We start from the raw sequence: 23,048 nt of genomic DNA on the forward strand, positions 1-23,048 counted from the left end.
TATTGTGTTAGAAACTAACCCTGCTGTAGATTTATACACAACTTTCTCCCTTACCTGCCTGCTGTGTTTCTTGGTCTTCATGATGCTGTTTGTAACTAATGTTCTCTAATGCCCCTTTCCACTGGCTCTACTTTGGCTGCTTTGCTCCGCTCTCCTTGGAATTTGTGTTTCCCCGAACCCTGTAACGCATGCAGCTGGGGAAGATGTGTGAAGCCACACCTCCACACATCTTACAGTAGGTGTTGCGCTTCATAACTGTGCAACATGAGTCGTCATTTTTCTGAGACCACAGAAGAAGAGAGAGCTGTGCTGTTGCTGTTTTTTAGCCTGGTTGGGATTATTCTGAGCTTTCAAATGCTGCGGATGCTGTGGATGTGGCAGGAAGAAGAACAGTATTTATTAATTTAGAAGATGGTGGTAGTTATTTACCATGGAGTACCTAATCAGCCCTACTCATAATACCTAAAAAAGTGGGTACTAAGCTAACAAAAACAGTAGTGGAAACACCTGCAAAGCAGCCCGAATAAAGTGGAGCCCAGCAGAGTACTTTACAAATTTGATTGATTGATTGAATGATTGATTGATTTTTTTCCAAGTATGACAGTGCACATTTATAAGTGTACAGTGTTGTCTTAAATATAGTGGATTTAGCAAAATGATCATTTCCATCTGTAGTCCCATAAAACAAACAGTACATTAAACATAAGAAAAACAATTAAAACAAATAAAAACTGTATATAAAGTCGGAAAATCCTACTCCGACTTCATACATGATATATGTTATGTTCGGCTTTCACAAAAATCCCTGTGGCAAACATTAAAGTTGTGATGAATTATGCGACAAGATGAGACAGAAAGTTCAAGGAGTAAGAATACTTTCACAAGTTACAATTATTTGCATGCAATCCATCAATTTATGGCACATGGAGTGTGATAGCCAACAATTATTGACGTTTCTGGGACTGCAACCCATAATACCCACAGACACGTGACCGTCTGAAAAGCTGTCAGGAACATCATACATACTCTTTGCAAGTACATACTAGCCGTCGACTTTGAAACTCCTTTAGTTGTTACCAGCTCTAATAATACCTGTTATAATATTACCCTTCTGTGACGCTACATCAGTGGATGAGCTGTACTTAAGAAATTGTGAACCTGGTGACGATTCTCATAACTGGGTAGTTTTCTGTAGCATTCTGTGTTTGTGGGCTTGAATTTAAGCAGAACCACAAGGATATCATCGAACACCTCTGAAATGCTGTTAAACGTGTGTGTAGATATCACAATGAGAAGCTGAAGAGATGAGACTAGAAAGTCATGTGCTCTAAGTGCACTCAGTTGTAACATGACAGAGAAATGACATTCAGTCATACGTTTTCAGTTGAAGAAGTTGTGAATATCTTTAGGCAGTTTCGACTAGCATGTTGTGTTTGTAAATTTATGATAATAAAACTTCACTTTGTCATTTTATCATTAAAAGAAAGTCCCACGATTTCTCTCTGTCATCATCAGTGTTTAACCCACATGCCCCGAGGTTTCTTCTCAGTACACAGACTATTAATTCACAATAACCCTGCAAATGAATGGGCTGATTGCAGCGAGGAAGAAGAGGAGGTAGTCATAAGCACTTGGCTTGAGCGGAATAGGCGATGGGGGGTGGGTAGTGGGGGGGTGGCTGTGGCAGTACAAGTCCAGCCTCAGAAATAGAGCTGTGAACACCATCTGTCATGCTCTCTCTCCCCGTCTGTTAGCCTGACTGCAAGTAAAAGGGAGAATGATGCTCTGAGAACTGCATTAGAAGAACGTGGGTGCTGATTGTCGTAGGTGTGGGTTTACAGGCTAAGCAAGGGAGGGAGAAGTGGTGGATATTCAAGGAGGTGCATGAGTAACTCTTGCTGACAAAGGGAAGCACGCACCCACACAAAGAAAGAGAAGGGTTCTTGGGCAAGTGGGTATTCCTGCTGAAATCGCACCCCTGCACCCACCCACCGCCTCTTCGTGGACTCCTACCTACTGGCTCGTGTCGGAGGATTCCTAACGGAAGTTATGTTGACACATTATACAAACACACCACTCATCCTCCGGCCTTGGATTGAGGCTTTTTACCAAGTCATGTAACATATTTAGTTTATTTTCATACAGGAAGAGACATTACCTTGCTAGCCACCCAAAGACTAGCTGTGCATGCCTCATAATTTACGCCTGTCATAAATTATGTTCCTAGAAATCTTACTCATTATATCTGATGTATTATAAGTATTGGTCCTGAAACCGCTCATGAATACAGTGTCAGGATGTTACGTGACCCACAAGAAAAGGCTTGCCATGTACTGTAGCTTTTTCTAGACTTTCAGCGTTATTCATTGCTCATATTGTGTAGGTTGTTTGAGATCTTTTACTTTTGTTCAAGTCAGAGTGTGAAACAGTCAGTAAGACATAAAAGCAAGCTTTGCCACAATGAGCAACAGAGGCAGGATGAAATGTGTGTAACACCACAGCTGGAGACACAACAGTGGTATATGAACAGGCTGCACCTACACGAAACAGAATATAGACTAAGAAATAGATCTTTTGGGAAAAGAAAATCTTTAAAATAACCCACGAAGCATAGATTCAATCTCTTTGTTTTTTTGTAATGCTCTCTTTCATATTTGACTCTATGGTACTGTTTTCCATGATTGCTCATCTCAAGCGGCTCAGAGGTCTGGGTCAGATGTACAACAGCTTGCAAGAGCTTTGTCATCTCGAAGGCAATTTCCAAATGAACATGCTTCCTGATGTAGTGTGTTGAGCCCCGCGTAACCGCTTTTTTAATGGTGAAAGTAGAGCAACTGGATCCCAGTTTTTCCAGTGGCGATGCAAACTTACAGTTTGTTAACCTAACCTCCTCTGATCACGTTTGATCACATGTTTAAAATCAGTGGCAAAACTCTGAGATGCCACATATACCGAATGTACATGCCAGTGCCAGAGAATCAGCAGCAAGCGCTATTAGTCGTTGCAGAAACAACCCAATTATAACATTATTTATTCTCTTGCCACATTAAGTAGACTCTCTGTTTGCAGTCAGTTCAGTGGATAAAAAGCTTGAGGTCCGCTGCAAGTCACAACAGTCCAACCTACATTTTGATCAATGTGGCTTTTAAACACTTGGATGCACTTGGAGTGTGTAAAATTGACAGAATTTTAATGTCGAGATCATTAAGGATAAAATCATAACAAATAAAACTAGGCTGTAACATTTTTGTAAATGTAATGTTCTCCACCCCTGTATTTTTGTACCCTTCATCCTGGGAGTGGAGTCTTGGCATCTGCAGGGGTTAGGGACCACAATCACCTGCGAAGAGCTGAGATCATGAAATACAGGAGACCCTCTCTATTTTAATAGGTGTAGCACATACTGTAATATGCATTAAGGCGGACTTTGAAACAACTGTATTGGCAGTATTGCAGAAGCTAACATCAACTTCCTTATCTCTGCTCCTGGGAGCACAGCCAATGAGCACTAAGACAAAAACAAATGGCACTCTTGGATTGGCTGCTTTCCAAACACCAGTCAATACAGTGTCAATTAGCATTGTGTCTGAGTATTTCAGTTTCTCAAGCTACATCTTCTTTAAATATTTTAGATATGCTGTACAAAACAAATCATAAATAGGTGAATTTGCTCTACATTTAAAACATGATTAAATCCATGTAAATGTTTTGAATTTATATAGCTCATTTCCCGTCCTACTGACCACTCAAATGTTTTACACTACATGCACATTCACCAATTTACATTCACAAATGCACAAATTTATACGCCAATACACAACTCAATAGGCAACCAGGGGCACATCAACATGTGACTGGAGGAAACTGAAATCATTTCTACAACCTTAAATTGTAAGACAATGTTCTCAGAAACATATTTGTGTCATGTGTTTGCCATATATTCATTTATTCACTCAAATCCCAGTGTTTTACAGTAAGTCGTATTGAACAGTTTACTGGTATAGCCCAATGTACAGAACATTGATGCTTTTGCTGCTTATCACATATTTTGGCAGCAGACTGCTCCGTGTAAAACAATGAATGTGAATATAAGACCTGAACCTGCCCTACAGTGTCCAAGGCCTGAGACACACTGCTTCACAACTTTTGTTTTCAACCCTTTTGAGATATTCCAGGATGGTGTTTTGGTTTTGGTACAAGTCCAGCGGTAGATATTCTTGAATCTCAAACAGGATCAATTTAACAGCCTGGCAGGAGTGAGTTTGGAAATAGATGTAGCTGCAAAAATTAAAAAAAATGTTGTGCAGGATTTGAAATTGAAAAGACTACTTTGCTTACTTTGTTTTTTTGGTATATATGAAATGAAACCTTTTCACTTTCAGCATTATTGTCAAATCAGATGTTGTCATGGGAAGACATGGTTTGCACATCATTTTAAAGTACAAATCATCTGGGGCATACTATGCATAGCAGATTTTTTTGTGTGCCAAAACAAAAAAAATGTCTGAACTAATAAATAAAATCTCTGAAACTGCAGAATATGATGAGTTGGCTTGGTGTTGGGCCAGAGGTCTTCCCTTCTGTTTTCCATAATTGCTTGCTTAGTTTTAGGGTTTGTTTTTTTGTTGTTGTTGTTTTTTTTACACAATAGACCCATAAAGATCACTTACAAAGATCATCTTCAACTTCCTCCAACTGGCAAAAAACCTCTGTTGTTCATTTTAGAGGAAAATTCCTCCCACCTCATTTATGTCTGGGTGTGTCTGGGTTTAACATGAAATAATCAAACAGTGAATACAATGAAAAGAAGATGGAGTGAGAATGTTTCAGCCAGTTTTTCTTTGTTTTTATTGACATGTAAAATTAAGGCATCTGTATTTATCTTTTCTGCCTTGTGACCTGGGTTATTTTAGTGCCCATTTGTTTGTTTTGCCTCTTTATTTTTTTAACATGTATAAAATCAGTTTTATTTAAGACAAAGAACACAACACATTTAATTAAAGTCGAATAGTCTGCATGACTGACAACTTAGGTAATCATTTTTTAAGTATGAATTTTAATTAATGGCCTTGCCCTACATTGATGCAGTTTGAGCCTAAAATTTATACACACACATTATATCGATATACCTGAGTCATGAATGAAAAATGAAAACATTTGTTTTAAATATAAACAACAAATCAGTAGATTTTTATCAGACTCTGGGAATATTACACCCCACAGCGAAGACCCCAGAGACCGTCGCCCATGAAATCACAATGTCTTACATAGTCCGTCACTCTCAAATCAAGCTTGGCTAAACATAAATAAAATCCAACATTTTCTGCAATTTGTTTTGAAGTCTTATGATTATCAGAATAAGTAAACATGTATTTCTGCTGCCTGCTATAGATTTGTCTTCTATTAATTGGCAGAAATTCAATGTTGTATTCATTTGCTGTTATTTAAACTCCGTGTTCTTTACTGAAATTAAAAGGCCAAGGGGTGCCAGGGAAAACGAGCGAGAGCTGAGCATTAAGATGTGGGAAAATGTTGACTACCTGTTGCTATGGCAATGGGTTTGGATCCTGCAGGCTGCAGGACTCTTGCTGTTTCTAAATAAAGCTATTTTTTTCGCACTGATCTGTGGATGAAGATACTCACAGCTGAAGCTAATCTTCTGAATTGTATCAGTTGGAGTAAACACTTAATACTTTCTGTGAAACATCCTCAACAGCCGTTATGGGATTATAGATAAGATGGAGCACAATGAGGGGCACATGCTTGAGTACTGATGAAATCCTCAGTAACACTTGCAGGCTGATTTGAGCTGCGCTGATGTTGATCAAAGTTATAAGGCCAACAGATTTGGAAGTAATTGAATTACAACTGTATGTTTCTTAATACAAGGTTTCAGCATGTGTCATGATGTGATGAGTATCTTCATATCTGCCAAAATCATATTTTTGTCTTCTGTACAAAATGTGATTAGAAATCATAAATACAAATTAATAAAATATAAATTTTCCATGTGAAATGTTTCAATTTGTGTATGTATTTATCTGTACAAATATGTAAAATAATTAATCCTAAAAAAAATTATAAATAAACATGGTTGCTCCATTACCAAAATGATCAAGTCAACTTTGCTGTTCCGTTTATACTGTAATATTAGTTTGTTTAGTCCATCTACTTTAAGAGAAGCTAAATATTTTTTCTGTTCTCAATATAAGCTATGTTCCATTTAATCTGAAGTCATCAAGTAAATCAAAATGTCAATTTAAATGGAAGAAAAATGAGGGAAACATTCCTCTATAGTCCATCTTTTGTCCCAGATTGCTGTCTAGTAACACACCACCTTGGTTCCCCTGTAGGGGGAGCCTGTGTGCAGAGAAACGAGGACACTAATAGGTGCTCAGACCACACACTCCTCGTTTGTGATGGGGACTTCCATTCTTGCTTCAAGTGGGTTTGGGGCCATTTCACAGACAACATATTTAGTCATTTTCCTCCCACTCAAGGATGCAGCCATCATGTAGTAAATACCCAAGTTTATTAAACAAACGTGTCTGTGTGTAATTTTTGCTGTGTGAACAGCCTTACTCTCTGTGTGTTTCCTGAGAAAAAAGGGAGTTCAACATGACATATAGATGGTAAAAAAAAAATCTAAAAGGCTTATGAAATTTACCTGATATGATTAGCTTCTGATATGGTAATAAGATGTCTGTTTCTAGGCAACAGGAGATTAATATACAATTAATAATATGGGAAATTGGAAATCCTCTCACTAGTTTAATGTGCTTGGAAACTGTCTTTTGTCTGCAGTTTGTTCCTTAATTTTTAGACATTGATTTAACAACATCTCTTGTGTGTTTCACTTAAATTAACCAAAAAAATTGTGACCCTATCCTGCAGAAGAGCTTCGAGTAAATAAATTTATAAATTCCAAACAACATTTAACACCATTTAGCAGCTAAGTATTAGTTTGTAGGAACACTTTTTGTTTGTGATTTACCTGACTGACTATGTAATTGCTTTACCAGGGCTACTCACTGGAGAAAGGAGAAATGCAAGGCATGACTCTTACTGGTAAGACTGGAAAAATGAATCTATTTCAGTTATTCAAGTAAAAAAAGGGAAACAGATTATCTAAAGCTTCTATGAATGAATTTTGTGGGTTACAGTTCATAAATACCCTAGATGAGATTCTAGTTCAGTTTCTGGTCTACACAATCACGGGGAAGACTGCTGACTTGACAGTCATTGACAACCTCTGCCTGAATGATGACCCTCAAGAAAAAAGCTGGCTATTCACAGAATTATATACCTAATGATATAAAAGGAAAGTTAAGTGGAAGAAAGAAGGCTTAGTGGAAATCAGTTCAAGACTATTTGTACATGTTTGAAAAGATGTAGCTTACCAAAGTTGTGTACAATAACCTTAACAAAAAATAAACAAGAATAACCATGAAACAGTAAACACGGCAATGCAAAATGACCAAAAATAAATTAATAATTGTTAAAAAGAAAAATGCCAAGAAGAACAAAAATCATATAAAAGCCAAGAAAAAAAATTGACAAGATTAACACAGGTAACCAATGCTTTGAAAGGTTTCAGAAGTGAAATTCTTTCAGGGGTTTGAGGGACATTCACAAAGTCCATCCATGTTGCTTGATGTCCAGTGTGACATTTCCACAGTGAGTGATAATTTGGCGTGGCATGGTATCTGCAGGTGTTCCACTGAGATTCCTGAGAGCATATTCTGAACAGAACATGGAATCAGCTTTCTGTAGGTTAACATATCTGAAGTAAAATTGTGTTTTCTATTCAATCAATTGTAATATTAACATTTTTAGTAAGCATATCTGGGGTTTTAATTGTAAAAGAAAAAAAAAACCCACTTAATTTGATTTACTTCAAACTGTTTTTTAAAAATAAAACAAGTGATCAGAAGGACAGAGAAAACATGTGCACACACAACCAAGGACAAAATAATTAGCTTACCACTCCCTTTCTGTTTGAAAAATATATCAATGTGTTTCATTGTGTCATTTCTTTTATATCAGTTAAAGTTTATTTTAACTAAATCAGAAAAATAAATTAAGTACACTTTTGAGCTGCAGCTCTAGCATTCCTGCAACTGTCTCTGTACGTATATGCAGCATTCATTACATCCTAATTATTTAAATTAAAGAAATAATTGCACAAGTTATGGGAATCATGTCTCCTTTTTTAATGCTTCTACATTATTTTTGAATGATAAACTGGTTGGTGATTTTATTTACAGGACGTTTGACAGTCATAAACTAACTATTATGATTTTTAAATACATTATGCTTAAGCTTTTTGCTGCTCCTTTTTTTTCTTAACCATTCTTTAAAGCAGATTTAGTTTCAACTTATTATTTTGTGTTTTAAAATAAATTAGTCAGGCAACATCTCTTAAATGCACGTACATGTATATGAGAATATTTACACAGCCATTAGCCAAAACACGAGTACGAGAAAATTGCACACAATTCAGGGTCAGAGTTTTATGGATATACGGCTGCTATTAGTGTAATGCCATCTAAAAAAAACAGCAATCCATGCCAGGGTTTTTAATGACTTATATTCGATACAGCAGCTCAGCATTGCCAGCTCTCATGATTCTGGTTCTTTGTTTTGCAGATTACCATCCACCGACGCCGCCGCAGAAGACTGGTTTCCACCGTTACCAGTTCATGTTATTTGAGCAGCCTCCTCACACAAAGATATCACTCACTGAAGAGGAGTCTTCCCGTGGTAATCACTCTGCATCTTTAGATCGCAGAAATGTGATCTACAACGATATCCTAAAACACTGTAAATTCTAACGTTTTGTTACTGAAGATTACAGCAAGACATTCAAACTCCTCATTTCCTCTCATAGTGACCACAACAAGTCTTTCTTTCCCTTGATGAAAGAAACGTTGTGGAACATCAGTGGACTTGTTTTGTCTGTTCTCACAATTGTAAGGTTTTGTTGCATCATTTGGAGTTATTTTTGGTGGGCAGTTTTTGTTCGAGTGCATGAACCCAACAAAGAAAATGTTAATGAGGTTAGTGAGCGAGTCTGCGGCTGTGCTAATGCCCACCAGGTCAAGACGAGTATTACTGGCTCCCACACACACCTGCATGAGTCCGCCTGGCTGTGTGTTGGTAAACCTGAAATCCCCAATCAGCGGTGTCAGTACACATGAACGAACGGTTCAATTTGAACATTAATTATTGTTGATATCATTACCATATCTTTGTTTGTTTGTCTCTCAGAAGTCAGTCTTGTTTGTGCTGCAGAGCTTTTGTTTTCGTTCTTGTTCTAAAATAACTTTTCCACTGTCTGAAGTCAGTGGGAAGGTGCGAAGCAGCACTCAGATGAACAGCACAGCAGCTCGCAGGAGGCGTGTCTCCCTGTCTGTTCTACTCGGGTCACAGTTGATGATTTGAGGGGAGATCGGGGCGGTTGGAGACTTTCAAGCGCGGCGCCGGTGAACAAGTGGAGCTGCCAGTCTCTGCTGTTTGAAGTTTTGACAGCTTTGTCAGCAAACAGTCCAAGCACATTAGGCTGAGGTGTGTTTGATGTTTAAAGTTTTGGGAAAAGAAATCTCAGAACAGATGAACTTTTTTTTGTATTTGTGCTACACCCAAGTCACATTTGGGTGATTTTCAGTAAACCTTCATCACATTGTTAAAACAGAATGTTTCAAATATAATGTTTGTAATAAAAGAAAAAAATACAAATAGTCTGACCCCCCCACCCCACTCCCCACCACCCCAATTTTGAAGCAATTGCAGTTAGCGGATCCACCCATCCTTAATCTGATGAGTTTAAGTCCCGTTGTCGCACTTCCTCTCTCCTGCAAAATCTATTCAAGGGAAATTTGATTAAGGAATTCACTCTTAGATAATCAAATGTTTCATTTGAAGGGTCAGTTCTTGGGAGAATAACTGCTCATATGAAGAGAGCGATGGGATTGAATGTTGAGAAATAAAGGTAACTCATGTTTTACACACACATCTCAGATCATTAAAAAGATACATTATTTTTAATGATTCAATTCAAAACCTGAAACTCATATAGGTTTATCATTTAATTATAGTGTTCTCTTAGTGAAATTCAAAAATTTAATTTGCCACAAAATTTTATTATTCAACACTTTTGAAAGAAAGACTTTTTTTAAATAACACAATCATAGCGGTGACCGCTTACTTGACATCTGTCCAGAAGAGAATCTTTATTATGCTTTGGAAAGCCAAAGACTGTCTTTTCAAAAGACGCTGGTTGTTCACAGAGTGTGGATAACAAACATATTACTGGAAAGCTGAGTGGAAGGAAAAGGTGCAAAGCTCAAATTTAAGGGTTTGTGGCAATTTCACCAGATATGGAGTGCAGCTGGAGTCTTTATTTTAAGCGCACCACCTCACGTATATCAAGAAAATGGACAACTACTGTGGCATTGCTTTTGTTAAATCACTCTAAACACATTGGGTACTTCTCGTTTAGCCAACTTGGACACCAGTTTCTGATGGGAAAATGGTGTTAAATGGAGAACTGAAGTTCAGCCTCACGTAGGAGTCCTTATTCTCTGTATGGGAGTGGGCCTTGTGGATCAGGATGGAGTCGGTGTGAATCAGTTCCATCTGTATACATAATATTGTGAGTCTTCAGCTGCATTGATGGTTTGCTTCCGATGTGTCATCGCCAGCCTTTTGGAGCACTTCTTAAAGACAGGAGTGAGTGTGGCTGGGCAGTAACCATTAAAACAAGATGTTACAGAACACTTTGGTACAGGGATGACTATGGATGTCTTGAGTCATGGTACAGACGGTAAAAAATGTCAGCCTACAAACTCATACATAGTTTCTTCTTAGATCAAATTTGCAGAAATAAACTTTTGAAATATATCCGTTTGATAATTGATAAATTACCCAAGTTTTACTTTTAGAATAAAGCTGCTGAAACAAATTAACTTTTCAATTATATCCTAACAAGATGCACCCGCTGGAGATGCACCCTTGTCCCTAGGCACCCCACTAGGGACAAGGGTGTACAGAAAATGGATGGAGGCACCTGTATTTGGTTTTGAATGTGTCTTTCTATTATTTTATCTGCTGTATTGTCATTGGCCTTCACGACCATGTGCGCAGTATGCACACTAAGACAAGAAGAACAGAGGGAATCCCATGTCTCCCACCTCCTCCGTTAAGTATGTTCACTTATTAGCATCTGTCCTCCCTCCATGTGGTATGACACACAGAGGATTCTTCATAACCGATGACATTAATTGACGTGATTTGTGAAGGAGAGCATTTAGCCGTGGGTGGAGGACTCCTAATGATCGTTTTCCACTTCCAGTAGTGGAGTCATTGACTCAATTTTATTTTTGATTTGCCGTCTCTCTTCTTTTCATCTCTGACCATCAGTTAAGTAATAAGCACTGGCCAGAGGGGACTGAACAATTAAGAGGTGGAGCAGGGGCTGTTGTGAGAAACCGTGGGAGTCTGCTTTGCCTCCAGGGTTAGGGTTATGAATGTGGGTCAGTGAACTGATGGAGACAGCTGGTTTGTTACATAAGGATCTACAGGGGGCTGCAATCTTGGCACTGGGCACAGGGGCGTTATCCTAGGGAATCCCCATTGCTCTGGCTCAGGAAGGCTGTCCCTGACTGGTGACTGCCCCTGTGCCAGGGAGGGGGGTGGAGATGGGGGCGCATGCATGGGCGCTTAAGCCCTCATGATACTTGTCAGTCACTTGGCAAGCCCTTATTATGTCCTGCTACTGTTCGGTGTCGACATGTCAGTTTGTCAGGGGAAACAGTGTTACAATGCCGGGAGGGAAAACCCAAGGCCTTGAGAGCGGCTGCCTAGTGTTGTTTCAGTTTACACGATACACTCCACATACACTGTTCACACATCCAGTCGGCCATCTCCTGACCTTAGCAGCCACTCTAAATGTGCAGATCTGCCAGCCTCAAAAACGGTCTGAGATTATTTGCTTGAAAAAAATAGAAACCTATAAATAATGCATTGCTTTGAATCCCACAGCCGCTTTTTCCTTCATTTATTTCTGATGGATTGTAAAAACAAGGGTGACGATCACGTTGTGTAAAAGAATGGATCAGAGAGGAGTTAGCTGCTGGATCCTACACGTTGCTCATCTTGCTTCCCAGAGCCTGTACTGCCAGCTCAGCACACTCCGCAGTAATTGAAGCCATTTGCAATGTTGTAGTGTGGTAATGGGCAGATCCATGTCTACCACCCACCCACAGCCTCTACCATTAATCAGAGCTGCGAGGAGTCAAGAGAGCCAGGATTTGGTTGCTATAGCAGGCCCAAGTTTTAGGCTGGAGTCAGCTGCTTTAAAGTGACATCTTGACATCTTGAAATTGACAGGTTTGGTTTAAAGGTTTTAAGTCTTTAAACTCAAGAGCTTTGATGTGAAACATTTATCAAAAGCATATAGAGTAATCCTTAGCTTTACGTTTTTAACACTTGCATTTAAGAGCAAGGACATACAGTAATTTCACTATAGCTGATCTGCACAAATATGTGCATCTCTATAAAACTTGATCAATTTAGGTCAGATCAGAACTTTCACTTCTTTTTCAAATGAGAAAGTAGCACACAAGATTAAATTACATGCACTAAAAACATGGGGAAGTAGGTTACAAGTTAAACTTAACTTTTTTAAAATACAATTTTGTGGCTTTTACGGTGCCCTGGAAGGCATTCTTTCTCATTGGATTTTTACAATCTTATTTTTCCTGGGATTTAATGAGATAGTTGAACAAGTAATGTGCAGTTGTGAAAAGGAAAGAAAATATTGCTTGTTCATTAATATTAGTGTTATTATTTTTGCAAATAAAAGTTTGACAACTGTGGCAAACATCTGTATTCAGTATCCCTACATGAACATTGTCCTGTAGTTTTTTTCAGTATGTCTGTGTGAGTCTGTGAATATACATTTTTAAGATTTGCAGTTGGATTTAGATCTGGGATTTGATTGGATCACTAGAACATGTGAATATCCTTCAATCAAAATTGCTTTGTTGTAGCTCAGGCTGCATCTTTGGTGACATCAAAACCTCACAGAATGTTTATCTCACTTCACAATGAGTGAATTGATCTTTTTTACTCTAGGAGGGCTCAAACATTTTTGGTGGATTTTTTTTTCCCCCATCAAAGACGACTTGGTTCTGAAAATTTGCCCCATAGCTCAGACATACAGTGCATGTTAGAGATTGTTGTCAAATGTTATGAACAGCCAGTCTTTGCCAGGAAGTCCTGCTGCTCTTTCAGTGCTGCCACAGCCCTCCTGGCAGCCTCGGCTCCGCATTTCCTATCAGTTTTGGAGGAACGTTGTGTTCCTAGTTCCATTTCTGGTGAGATGCACTTGTTGACAATTGCAAGTGTTGTACACAGATCTATTTAAATTTCCTGACTGACATCTTTCAGTGATGAGATCTGGTAAGGAAAGGCTTTCAAAGACAACCTGCAGTAGTTGGGAAAACCAGGAAAGACAACCTAACGTTTGTTTAAGAATTCAAAATTGGTATACCATCCACCGAACTTTATTTGACCAGGTTTGTCTCTTTTGCAAGCCCACTACAAGATCACAGATACCCAGTTACAATACAAAATCATGTACATGTAACTAATTTTCTAGTTCATTAATTGATAATTTATTGCATTTGAATTATGTCACAACGAGAAACTTAGGAAAATCGTAAATGTATATACAGTACTAAAAAATAAAACTTTTTTATTTCAGTTTTTACTTTTTAAACAATTGGTATGTTCAGTACTGTTGCCATTAATTGTACTAATGTCCTAAGTACTGTATTAAATACAATTTGATATAATGGAAAATGCATCCTTATTCGCTTAGATTTATGTTGAACAGTTGAATTTTGGAGTTTCTATGCTTGTTCATGTTGACCAGTTCGATGTTTTGGGTTTATTTTAATGTAAAAACAACTTTAGGTTTGGTGATTTGGGTATTCCCTGGAAAATTAGACTTGTTCACCTCGCAGATCTAACAATCTACAGCATTAAGCTTGCAACACATTGAAAGTTAAAATCAACAGGCATGTTGAGTTTTCCCTGGTTAATCCCTCTCCAGCGGTTTTCCACACATCCAGAGATATTGTCTTGTGGCTGAATCCCGGCAGCAACAAAGTTCCTCATCCTGAAAATAAACACTGCAATATTCCTGCATCTATTTTTATAAGAACCTCAGTCAGGCTTTTACTCTGATATGGCTCCTTTGACTTTACTGCGAGAAAAAAAGATTACTGGATTTTGAGTATATCTGAGACAGTGTAAGAGGTTTAACAGGGACACCGCCCACACCACTAAATGTAGCAGTTCTCTGTCACCTCGCAGCAGTCCTGATCTTCCTGCCATACCCAGGCAGAGAGATGCAAGGTGGAAACAAAAGGAGAGGCAGGAAGACGCTAACATCGCCCTCAGGTCCCACACTATCTGTCCTTTCCATGAGCGTGCAGATGGGAGAGGCGGAAACGTGTCTCTGCACTACAAACAAGCACCAGCCTATTTTAGGGTCACTTGTAAGTCTAGACATTTGCAAGGTACCAACCAGCGCGATAGCAGCGGATACTGAGAATTTACTTCTTTTGGAATGAGCCCCAATGATTGCACAGCTTTAGACAGGATTATGTGTGCAGAGTCTTACAATCGCTGCCTGACTTTGACTCCAGTACTTTTTAGAGAAAATGTTGCCTAACACCGCCGTAAGGCAAGAAAACAAAAACGCAGATGAAAAAGTATTTTTGCTTCATTGTCATAATAGTGAAATCTACAACATGACATGTCAGATATGTCCCAGTATTTTATGTAAAGTTCATCTCCAAGCTGTCTCCCCTTTTGCAGTAGCTGGAGGGTGAGCGACCTCGTCGTGGACATGCCATGGAGTTTGGGGATCTGCAGAGGCGGTGCATTATCTGAGACTGAAGCACAGACCCATAAGGGTCTGCTGAGGCCATGCCCTTTAATGCAGACAGGTCACTTGACTCCATTGCCCTCTCATGATTATTGGTGGCCTCCCTGCTGGCAGTCTTCATTCACAGAGATGACCTGCTGAGATTCAGGTACTCATCTGCTCATCTCCAAGTTATTATTCATCCTCTTTCCCCCAGCTGAGCTCAGAACCTGACCCGAACTCAAAGCCACATGGAAGTGTCAGGTTTTGAAACTAAAAAAGTGTGACGGGTTGGGGAAAAAATTGTTTAGGTATCGCTCCACAATGCAATTTCTGCTTACTTTTCAAAGATCTCTATAGGAACTAATGATTACATTAAAAAGATAACATGTAGAATATATTTAATATCAATTAAGTCTTCCGATTTGTGCCTTTGTTAATGGTGAGCTACATCAATCAGGCATAACATTATGACCAAATGAATAATAGTGTGCTATTACACTCTTTTCTGCTTAGACAACCCTGACCTGTGGAGGGATGTACTCCAGAAGGTCCTTGAATGTGTCGGGCAACAAGATGTCGGCAGAAGGTTTTTCTACCTATAGTGCAACTGGGTGTAACATGTTCCTCAGATAATGCACATGCACCCAACTATCAACATGATGTAAAAGTACACAACAATAGAAGTCACTAGATATATACATAAAAAATAAAATAAAGGACAAGTACCTCACTCTGACATTGTTACGGCTATTTTACTTCTACACTATCAGTTCAAGCTAAAGGTTCATGTAGAAATAGAAAAAAAATAACTCTTGCATGTTTCTTTCCCTTAAATGTTTTTTCTTTTCTTTTTATTTTGTATGTCCATGTTTCTTTTGCATGCCTACTGTGTATAATTTAATCATGTTCAATATTAATATTATTTAAAAGATGTTGCTTCAGTGAAGAACAAGGGGTCAGTAGGAGCATGCTTACTAATCTGGAGCTATGTAGCATCAAACTACAATGAATTGTGTATTGTGACACCTTTCCATCAGAACCAGTATTCACTTCTTTTTCAATAAGACCTAGCAACTCATCTGCTTTGCTCGCCACTTGCAATAGTGAGTCCATGACTCACAGCCGGTCTTCCTTTGAACCTCTTTTCACATATTCTGAGTAATGCAGACCAGAAACACAACAAGGTTGTTCTCCCATCCCACTTCTGTAAACCAGTGACTGTCTCAACAAGGAAAAATGAATATCATTAAATTTGAGAATGATACAGCCATTCTAAGCCTTCTAAATGGGGAAAAGCATTATCATGGGTCCATTGTGGTTGAGTCAGTATTCTGATGTGACTTTAGATCAACACCTTGAAAGCTCAAGGAGGGTCCCTGCTAAACCCTCACAGATGAATGGTGCTGGTGATGTAGATTGTAGTGCTTGAATTTTGTTTTATTCAGATATTGTTGCAACAATAAAAACAATATCTTTACTTCTGTTTCAAATCTCAGCTCAGATGATGGACCTTTTTTAAAGTTTTATTGGTTGGATGTTTTGTATCACTGCCTGGTTTGCTCATTTGTCCATAACCTGGATATTAGTTTTATTTGTGTCTGCTGTTGCTACTGTTCTGCTTAGCAAAACAAAAACTATAAGTTTTTCTGCTCTGGACTTTTTTGCCTGCTCAAAATTGGACTCGTTTTTTTTTTATTGTGTGTTTTTGTCTGACCAGTCTGCAAATCTATTTTCCAGTAGGAAGAGCTGCAGTTTTGAAGATGCTCTAATTCAGTCGTGTAGCCAGTAACACAGTCACACTTGTCAAATTTGCTCAAATCCTTGTTCTAACATTCTGCTTCTAACTCATCAACTTTGAGGAGTAACTGTACAGTTTCTGTTTAATATAGTTTAAACCTGATATTTCTCTACACACAAAAAGACTATCTTTTTCCCTTCAGAATTTCACATTAAATCAGACTGAATTTATACTATCTTAAGTCAGGAGTAACAAAATAATTTTAATTTGCTGTATTGAAATTATTGGATTGAATTGATGAGAGTGCCTACATACAGTGTAGACATGAGCTTTAGAGCCACTCAATGAGGAAGAAGCTATTTCTCTATAAACAAGACAAAAAGAAGCAAGATTAGTGTCTGCAAATACATAGAAGGGCAATTTTCATTGAGACATGTCCTGTGGTCTGATGAAACTAAAAACTGAATTGTTTATAAATAAAGATTATTGTTATATTTGGAAGAAAAAATAGGAAGTTTGCAAGCCTGAAAAAAGAATAACCCAAACTGTGAAGTAGGGGGTGGCTGAGTCATGAAGTGAAGCTGTTTTGGTACAGGAAAGTCACTTCACAAAAAGTAACGTGATGTAAAAGGAAAACCATGTGGAAATATTTCAGTAACATCTCTGAGCCTGGGCCAACTTTAAAACTTTCTTAAAAATTAGTGTTCCAAATAAATTATGTCCTCAATCAAATTGGCATAAGAACAACAAAGTCATCTTTTTTCTGTAGCAGTCACCACAGTTGAACGGTGTGTGTGAGAAAGGCAGCCTTCAAACCTGACTCAGTAACATCAGCTCTATCAGGAGGAATGAACCATAATGCCCAGCAAACTACTGGGAGAAACTTGTAGAAGGGTATCTAAAATCTTCAATACTCAACCCACTAACAGATTTTGGTATTAAAGATAATCAATGGCTCTCATTTCACCTGTCAGAGATGATAATCTTATGCTAGATCATTGTGTGTTTCTAATGCATGCTGCTGTCTGATGGCTGAAAAGTGACACCATATATATCAGATGAAGCAGGATGTTAAAGATGACTTTTGTTCTCTTTAATCCAGGCATATTGAGATTTGACCCCTGTCTGAGTCCATTCTCTCTATGGATTTGGACCATTTCAGAAGTTGGCTTTTTCAACTTCCCAAGGCAATCCTTGAACAGCTGTTAGTGTAATTACCACACACATGGAAATACCAGAATGTCCCCGATTCCCTGGATTACAGTACAAAGCATTAAAGCATTGTCTGATGCACATGCAGACATATGAAGATGCAGACATGCACTCTTTCTTTGTGGAATCTGTTGAAGTTTGCAAGTTTAAAGCACACAGGGTTTTCTTCTTGGAATCATAGTTGTGAATTTGTCCTCTTTTTTTTTTTTGTTAAGGGAGGGAAAACTGCAGGGAATCAGTGGTTGTCAAAATCTTAGAAGTGATATTGTCATACCAGCCGGATGGCCGTCTGGTGTTTGTTTAAAAGGGGAGGGAAGAGAAAAAAAACAGTCCAGGCGATTGAATCATATCTTCTTGCCAATACGTCCTTGCGTTCCCACCTCCATCATTACAGCAACATGTTTTATTTTCAGCAGAGCTGTTCTCAGTGACTCACATCCCAGAGCCATGTGTTGCTCAGTTAGGCCTCAGATCCCTTAAACACAGACCAAGTGGTCAGAAGAAATGCTCTCGTAATGCACCAGAGAGTGCACTCGGAGTACAGCTCATTTCTGGAGTGTTTTGCTGGACTGAAAGCAAACCTTAAGTTTTTTTTCTCTCAATTCTTTTGCTTAAATGCTAATGAAAATCTGTGTTTTGTGTCTTCTGCACCTCCAGGTAAATGGGATTTTCAGGCCTTCGTCGAAAGGTTTACGCTTGGGGAACCAGTGGCTGCCTTGCAGTTTCTCACCCAGAACTACAAGGACTAAAGGATGCTCAAATACTTCTATCAGAATAAGAATACAACAGTACAATTATACAAACTAAACTATTTCTTCATTTGTATTGTTTCCCTGCTTTCCATGCATTAAACTGTAGAAATTCTTCAAAGCTTGCACCACCTTCTATCTTATCGTTGAGTTCAAGAGATATTTCCTCTCTGTGTTGCTCTAGCTGAAGGGTTTTTGATGTCGCCCCGTATCTCTGGTCTCGTGGTTGGGAGCAAAGGATTTGGGAGATAGATTTCAACTTCACTGGGGATTTCTTAATAGTTTCCGAACACAGACGACAAGAGAAGGAAGACGGCCCTGATATCACAACTTAGTGTGGAAAGAGTTATTCTAATTCAGGGGCCGGAAACACGTCAGGGCCAAAAAAAAGGAAGTGGGAGGTGAAACTAAGACCGCAGCTCAGCCGGATGCTGCAGTGGAACTTGAACTAAAATACTCTAGAGTGACAGGACAAGGGGGAGGGGCTGTCAGGCCTGTCATGCACCAAGTTAAGGGAACTTGCTGTTTGTGTCATTGTTTATCATATTTCCATTGACCACTCTCACCCCGACTGGAAAAAATGAGCTGCTTTCAGGTATCTGGTTTATCTGAAGAAGCAGCTGCTGAGTTTTCGATGTGTCCTTCAGTATAACTTCAGGACAATGAACCCGTTTTGAACTTGAGAGAGTTGCATAAGAGCCTCACCTGGCAGGTCTGCAGAGGATGGTGTGGGTAAACTTTTCAACCCATCCACACTAAAATGCTCTACAGACTTTACAGGTCTTTGTAGAGGATGGGTCAGACTCCCGTCCCCCGCCCCCATGAAGAATATTGGTTTCTAACCAGCAACTCTCCTCCCGGGAGTGTTTGTATCAATACCCCAGATGTCTGAAAAAGGGTGGATTTACATGAGTGACTTTGATGTTCTGATGATCAATCTTTAGTTGGTGGTTTCATTGACCCTGGTTTGGTGTCTCATCAGTGGGATAGGCAGGAGCAGGTAAAGGAGGCTTTTGTGCCTTTGGTGGATAAGCCAGCCTTGGTAACCCCCAATGTGCCCTCTCCATGAACTCTGGAAGATCATTGATCAATTGTCCAGCATGTGCTTTGTTTGCCTCCCAGACTCAGCAGTCAAAGCACCCAAGTTCACAAACAAAACAACCAAAACAATACACACGGGCCCACAGTAAGCGAGAAAACCCACTGCTTTTGAACGCACAATAAGTACCCATCGGTTCGAGTGCTGCTCCTGACCTTGATTTGCTCGTCTTATTTGACTTATAAAATCACATTTCTAACAACTGGCAAGTGGAGGATAATTCCACACTCATTGTGAAGCATGCCAAGTAGGAGAGCATTCTTCCAAAAAACACCTACTTGAATCCATCAGTACAAGACTGAAATGCCAAGATGTGCACTTCCAAATGCACTGTGCATTTTTCCTTCTCCTTTATGTTTTAGAGATATCCTGCCAAACCAGCTGGGTTTTGCCATTCAGTTTCCTCGAACGTGTTTATTTTTACTCCAAATGTCAAGAGTTAAATCTTATGATTAATAAAAATTGACAGTTATAGTTCAGTGCTGGATAGTATATACGCTTCTCACTTTCCCTGATGATGTGAATAAGGCTTTCAAGATTTTCTTTACTGAAGTCAATATTACCGTAGTTTATCATTTTTATAATCAGATCAGTTGTCTCATTGGCAAAAAGTGGTCCAATATGCAAGATAATGCTAAGAATTATTTCACCAGAGAATTTCTGAGTTACTCCTTGTTGAGAGTTGTGCTAGAATGAATTTAAGAGGAACATCTGATCAGTTAATATTCATACAGTTTATATTTCCATATCTAACTGCACATGTTGGATGCAGTTTGAATTCCTCAGGAGATTTGAGTCCTGTCTCAGAGTGAAATTTTTCTTTCATTCATCCATGTTTCTGGGTAACTGAATCTTTTTTTTTTTTTTTTATCTAAGCACATATTTTCATCTCATCATATAAAACCCCATAAAGAAGGTGACCTTTAACATGTCTTCTGGTGAAACTATTGGAAAGTTGCAACAAATGTGTGGCCAAAAGCTTCTCTAATTTTATTTTCATTTGTTTTAGTTTTGTGCGAAAAGTACTTTGCTTCCTTTTGCATTCATTAAACTCTACTAGCATCTGTGGTTATACAAATCTATGATACATGTGGGTGACCTGCACCTGTACCGTTTCAGCACCTGATTCATACAGTTATTTGCAAATGTATTCCTACTTTTCCAATTTTTTTTCATGTCAGAACTACAAAGTTTAATGTTTGTCTGTGGAGTTTTAAAGAGGACGTAGTTTGTAACTTTTGAAGTGGAGGGAACATGATACAAGGTTTTCAAAATCCTTGTTGTGTAAAAATTGAAAACTGTTCATTTGTGTTCAGCCCCCCTGAGCCAATATATTGTAGGAACCTTTGTTGCAATCACAGCAGGAAGTCTTTTGGGATTTATCTCAACCAGCTTTCCATCTGTGAATGTTAAATGTTCTTTAATTATTATTATTTATTCCTCTAAAGCATTCAAAGATAGCTCTGTCTTCTTTTGGGTCATTGTCCTCCTGGAAGGTGAACCTTTTGAACTAGTCTCCGGTCTTTTGTAGCCTCTAACAGGTTTGCTTCCAGAATTTCCTGTTTCTCTTCCATCCATCTTCCTATCAACTCTGACCAGTTTCACTATTCCTGCTTAAGAAAAGCATCTTTATTGTATCATTATGGCCCATATGCCCTATTCCTTGGTCTTAATGATTCTGTTTGTTCAATAATGTTCTAGCTGATGAAGTAGGCTGTCAGCTGTGTTGAGACTAAACTTGAATTACAATCAAATTGACTCTATTTACTATATAAATGTGTTTTTGAGGTCATTGTTAATACTTTCATTTTATTTCGAGGAATCAGAATAGAGTGGGTGGAACACAGCAAAAAACCTGAATCATTGTCTATAACTATACACTTTTCTGTGATGTAAGAAAATGTGCAAGAGTTCAATGGGTATAATTACTGTTTCAAATCACTGTATACGTACATCTAAACAAATAAAATATCATGGAAAAAATGTCCTATTTTGTGCCATTCATTTCAGAAAGTGAAACTCAAGCAGTTTCATTGTTTGAAATATTTAGAATATTTTGTTTGAAATATTTTGAGCCCTTTATTACTTGTAGTCTTGGTGATTATGTCTTAGGATAATTAAAACCCAACATTCTGTGACTTAAATATTGGAAACTCATGTTTTCACACCAATTAACATCTGCAATGGTGACCTAGAAATGGTCTCTCATTCTGGGTCAGTCACTGATGTTTTGACGTGCAATATCGTCTGCTGGTGTTGGTTCACTGTGTTTTCTAGTCAACCGTAATATCTTAAAGCACTTCACGTTTTCTGCTGCTGACAAGATCTATGAAGATGCGGATTTCATTTTCCAGCAGGACTTGGCATCTGCCCACATTGCCAAGGTTCAATTACCATGGTGTAAATTTGCTTGACTGGTTAGCAAACTGGCCAGACCTGATAGAGAATCTATAGTGTTATCAAGAGGGAGGCAAGAGACAACAATACCAAGGCCGATGTCAAAGCTACTTGGACTTCCAATACACTTCAGCAGAACCACAGGATTGCCCCCATGCCACACTGATAAAGGAATTTATGCAAAAGAAGCCCCAACCAAGTATTCAGTATATAGAGACATACTGTACATACTCTTTAGAAGTCTAACATTCCTGTTTAAAATATTCTATTTTAGCGATCTTGTATAATAGTCACAATTTTGAGGCACTGAATTCTGTGTTTCCATTATATATACACCATAATCATCAAAATTACAAGTAATAAAGGCCTACAATATTTTACTCTATGTACAAATAATCTAAGTGAGTTTCACTTTCTGAAATGTGTGACAAAAATACTGAACTGTATGACATTAAGATTTTTTAGATGTAAGAGATTTTTTAGATGTACATTTATGTCAACATCTCTTACCATATGTGACCGCTATCATCTTTAAGTTTCCTTTATGTCTGATAAATTAATGAATTTATTTCATTAATTTATGAAAATTAAGGAGAAAATCCACAGTGTACAATCATTTAAGTATTTTTGAATGCATATTGTTCTCCATATTTTTATTACATTCTATGTTCTGAATAAAGTTGTAGATTATGCTGGTGGTCTGCATTTTAAGCAACTTATTGGTCGTGTTTAGTTTTAACTAGATAATAGCGGTGAACTTATTGCACTCAGTCAATATAAAATGAAACAGCATTTGCTCAGTTGTTTGTCCAGGTGGGTATGTTCATTTTTGTAGCTGTTTCACCAACAACATGGGATCATTTTAGCCATCTTGATTATATGTGGAAAGAAAAAACAAAACTAATTTGACTA

At 38.3% G+C, this 23,048-nt stretch overlaps 1 protein-coding gene across 2 annotated transcripts in view; it reads left to right on the forward strand.

The window, feature by feature from the left end:
* pebp4 (phosphatidylethanolamine binding protein 4) overlaps positions 1–21,726 on the forward strand; it is a 64,038-nt gene extending 42,312 nt beyond the window's left edge. For both annotated transcript variants that reach the window (XM_028033849.1, XM_028033850.1), the window contains 3 exons: positions 7,023–7,068; positions 8,650–8,763; positions 18,549–21,726. In XM_028033849.1, coding sequence (XP_027889650.1) covers positions 7,023–7,068; positions 8,650–8,763; positions 18,549–18,640 — 252 coding nt within the window. In that variant the 3' untranslated portion in view covers positions 18,641–21,726. The remainder of the gene's footprint in view (positions 1–7,022; positions 7,069–8,649; positions 8,764–18,548) is intronic.
* Positions 21,727–23,048: the final 1,322 nt, after the last annotated feature.

This window comes from Xiphophorus couchianus, chromosome 12 (genome assembly GCF_001444195.1).
Source record: "Xiphophorus couchianus chromosome 12, X_couchianus-1.0, whole genome shotgun sequence".
NCBI lineage: Eukaryota > Metazoa > Chordata > Actinopteri > Cyprinodontiformes > Poeciliidae > Xiphophorus > Xiphophorus couchianus.